This window comes from Myotis brandtii, unplaced genomic scaffold, assembly GCF_000412655.1.
Source record: "Myotis brandtii unplaced genomic scaffold, ASM41265v1 scaffold149, whole genome shotgun sequence".
In the NCBI taxonomy this organism is placed as follows: Eukaryota; Metazoa; Chordata; class Mammalia; order Chiroptera; family Vespertilionidae; genus Myotis; species Myotis brandtii.
In genome coordinates this window covers 760,592-764,969 of record NW_005355385.1, presented here as the reverse complement: position 1 = coordinate 764,969, position 4,378 = coordinate 760,592, and the positions used below count along the sequence as shown (strand labels likewise).

The 4,378-nt window shown below is 36.5% G+C and overlaps 1 protein-coding gene across 1 annotated transcript in view; it reads left to right on the top strand.

Annotated features, from left to right (window-relative positions):
* Window positions 1-4,189: 4,189 nt before the first annotated feature.
* Window positions 4,190-4,378, top strand: part of KIAA2026 (KIAA2026 ortholog) — an 83,050-nt gene continuing 82,861 nt past the window's right edge. Inside the window, exon 1 of the mRNA XM_014535704.1 lies at window positions 4,190-4,235. Within this exon, the coding sequence (XP_014391190.1) occupies window positions 4,222-4,235 (14 nt within the window). The 5' untranslated portion in view covers window positions 4,190-4,221. The remainder of the gene's footprint in view (window positions 4,236-4,378) is intronic.

Below are 4,378 nucleotides of genomic sequence, written 5' to 3'. Positions count from 1 at the left end.
GATATTGTACCATCCTTGCATCCCCGGGATAAATCCTACTTGGTCATGGTGTATGATCTTTCTGATGTACTGCTGGATCCGATTTGCTAGAATTTTGTTGAGTATTTTGGCATCTATGTTCATGAGGGATATTGGCCTATAATTCTCTTTCATTGTGTTGTCTCTATCTGGTTTTGGTATTAGGGTGATGCTGGCTTCATAGAATGAGCTGGGAAGTGTTCCTTCCTCTTGAATTTTTTGGAATAGTCTGAGGAGTATAGGTTTTAGTTCTTCCTTGAATGTTTGGTAAAACTCCCCTGTGAAGCCGTTGGGCCCCGGGCTTTTGTTTGCTGGGAGCTTTTTGATGACTGCTTCAATTTCTTCCATAGTTATTGGCCTACTGAGATTTTTAGATTCTTCCGGATTGAGTTTTGGAAGATTGTATTTTTCTAGGAATGTGTCCATTCATATTTTATGTTTTAAACTGCTCTTCAATTTTAGTGGTGGTCTGCCTAACAAATAGACAAATAAAGGGACACCAGTATTCTGGTAAATACACAATTCCTGGGGAATTCAGGGGTTTTCCTCAAGTTTCTTTTAAAAATAAGAACAGAGTCCACTTCATTTGCACGGAAGGAGAGAAACAGACCATCTGAAAAACTTATTACATATAAATGTTTTCCCATCGAAGTGTAAATATAAATTGTTTCTTTGCTAATCCATAGCTCAGTTTTAACATCTGAATTACTAAAATTGGAAGATAAATATATTAGAATATAATCATTAAATAAAATTGAAGACAGTTTACATTTTTCTTGAATACTTGTGCTTGAGGAAAAACAGCTTTAAATTTAACTCTCTTTGTACAGATAAACTAATTTCCTAGCTTCCTCACTTTCTGATTTGGTGCTACCTTATTGGTAAGCCTTTTCTGAGCACACTATTAAAGTAATATCCTTCTCCCTAGACATTATCTATCTTTTTAAACTTCCTTTGTTTTCTTTCATTTATTGCATTCTAACTTATAGTATGATTTAATTACACATATCTCTCTCTCCTTTCTCACTAGAATGTAAAATCTGTGAGGGCTGGGACTTTTTCTGCTCCGTTTGTTGTTTGACTTCTATAAATGTTGACTTGAAATTAAGCAGTAAGTGGTGAACAGTTTTACATTCTATATGCATGAATTCGTGCACCAGGCCTCTAGTAGTTATATATAGAAAAGTAGTGACAAGGTGTGACTGGGAAGGCCAAATTATGGAGCTAGATCATACAGGGCCCAATATGCTGTGCTGATAGTTTGATAGTCCATTTTAGTGAGTTACTGTATTAAAAGCTTTTAAGCTAGAAATTTAAAAGGGACACATATCTGAGATGAATTAGAGGAGAAAACTAATGTCAATTTAACCTTTTTCATCCCTTAATTTTCAGCTTCTCTCAATTTTAATTTGCATTTGACTTTGTTTCTCTTGGGTAATGGATTTAATGAAGGATTATATCAAAATATATCTGGAAAATTTTGTTTTACATTAAGCAGAATTCCAAAGTAATGCTGGAAAGATGAGAAAGACAATACTTTCTTTAGCCAGATATTTAGATAATATGCTAGATTTAAATATATACATAATTTAGGTTGGATTTAGTTGTTTTGTTTTTCTAATTGAATAATTTCTGTCTTCTCCCATTTCTCAGGAAAAATATGTTATATACAGAATTTTATCCATTTAAGTTTTTGTCTACCAAGTTATTTTCAACAACTTTGTTTGCCAATAATTAAAACAATGGAATATGACAAACATTAAGAAATTGCAAACACATATTGACATCAGTTGCTTAATGCTTAATTTGACAGCTTGGTTTTTATAGACCCAAGTTTGTTACAGAAAGATACTTACAAGAACATAGCCTTAAAATTAATAGCATAACATCCTAAATAAAAGTTTCTAGAAATGATTAAATATGATGGTAATTTGTGGTGATCCACAGGCTACTGAATAAGGATGAAAACCACGGATACTCCAGTTTATCTAAGTCTTTGTTACTGTGCAATTGCCAATACATTAGTAATTTCTTCTACTTATTAATTCCATTATAGGGAATTTGTTAAAATTTAATTCAAAAGTTCTTAGTTATATTCAAGTGTTACTTATTTTTTAAAAAATATGTTTTTATTGACTTGACAGAGAGAGAGAGAGAGAGAGAGAGAGGGAGAAAGGGAGAGGGAGAGAGAGAGAGAAACATCGATGAGAGAGAAACTTCAATTGGCTGTCTCCTGCACATCCCCTACTGGGGATGGAGTCCAAAACCCAGTAGTGCATGGGACAACACTCAACCAACTGAACCACACCAGCCAGGGTGCAAGTTTTATTTTTAAAACACTTTCATGGCAAGACTGCGTAAGTTATAGAATAACAGATCTATTTTTTTATTAGCAGTTTAAATCTTTTTTCTAATAGTTAACATTCATTCATTCCTTTCCATATACTAAATACTAAGCAATCTACATGCTCTTTGAAGAAGATTTGGAAAATAATAGAAAACGGTCAAATATGTTATATACTAAAAGGGTAATATGCAAATTGTCCCCTCAACTGGGAGTTTGACCAGGTGCGGGGCCCCCCTCCGGCCGATCACCCCAATTGGGGTGGGCTCGCCGGACCCTATTCGTGCACAAATTAGTGCACTGGACCTCTAGTTTAAAATAACCAGACAGAAGTAATCATCAGTTGTTAGCTTTTTTTTTGTTAATCCTCACCTGAGGATATTTTTTCATTGGTTTTCAGAGAGAGTAGAAGGAGGGGGAGAGACACAGAGAGAGAAACATTGATGTGAGAGGGACATATCAATTGGTTGCCTCCCTGCGCTCCCACATGGGGGCGCTCTGCTCAGCCACAAGGGCTGATGGCTGCCAGTACAGCGGTGGTGGTGGGAGCCTCTCCTGCCTCCTCAGCAGCACTAAGGATGTCCGACTGCAGCTTAGGCCTGCTCCCCGCTGGCAAGTGGACATCCCCCGAGGGCTGCCGGGCTGCCAGAGTGATGTCTGACTGCCAGCTGGGGCCCAATTCCCCAGGGAGCGGGCCTAAGCCAGCAGGTGGACATCCTTCGAGGGGTCCCAGACTGCAAGAGGGCATAGGCTGGGCTGAGGGACCCCCCCCACCCCCCAGTGCACAAATTTTTGTGCACTGGGCCTCTAGTCTTTGTAATACAAATTATTAAAATTATTATGCATATAAAATACAACTATTGTGAAAATCTAAACGGTATAATTGAAGTGTAACTGTATTATACATGGACTTTTTTTTAGCAATATAGGGCTTAGTGTTTATTTTAGTAATTGTTTATTAATTGAAAAAATATGTATATCTAGTGGCAAAAATTAAATAGTACAAGAGGTAATGCAATAAAAATGTCTCCCCTTCTCACCAGCCCCTTGGTCTCCTACTATCAAGAGACTATTGTGGTTACTATTTTCTTTTATTCAATTGGGTATCTAATAGCCATCTCAAATTTTAAACGTATTCAAAACTGAGCTTTTGTTGTTTTGTTTTCCTTTTCTAAGCCTATTCTTACCTTCTGAGTAAATGACCCCACTGTCTACCAAGTTGCTCTAGGCAAAAAACTAGCTGAGACCTTTTCACTTACTTCCCATATTAAGCATATGAACCAGTTCAGAGTTTTCTTCCTCTAAACTGTATTTTAAATCTTGTCTATTTTTTCCATCATCACTGAAGTACGGAATCATTATCTCTTGCCTGGAATACTGCTATAGTTTCCTGTCTTATTTTTCTGCTTCTGCTTTTTTCTCCTATAATCTGTTTTTTAACCAGCAGTGAACTTTGAAATATGTACATTAAGAGAAATCAGCACTCTGCTTAAAGCACTTCAGTGGCATTTATGAGCATAGAAAGGAGTTTGGCTTGTTGTTCTTTACATACCTGCCAAGCCATTTCTCAACTGAGGGCCTTTATACTTGTTCTTTCTTTTATCTAGAACACTATCTCCAAAGGTTTTTTTGTTTGTTCGTTCATTTGTTTTTGTTATGGCGGCTCCTCCTCCTATCACTACCTCAGAGAAATTATTCTTGACTACCTCACAGAATTTATAATTAGAACTTATGTACATATTTGCTTGCTTACTTTTTATTTATTTTTTTACTAGCATGTAAGCTTAATGAGGACAGGAATCTTGCCTATCAGTGTTGATGCGTACACCTAAATGAATATTGAATGAAGGAATAAGTGAATGAATGAACAAAGGTATGATCTGTCTGACATTTGTTTTGGTTAAGGAGTGAGGTTGAAATCCAGCTTTACTTTTTTCTCATGTCCAGCCAGTGATCACAGCATCACGTTTCTTTATTTATTACTAGAGGCCCGGTGCACAAAAATTTGTGCACTCG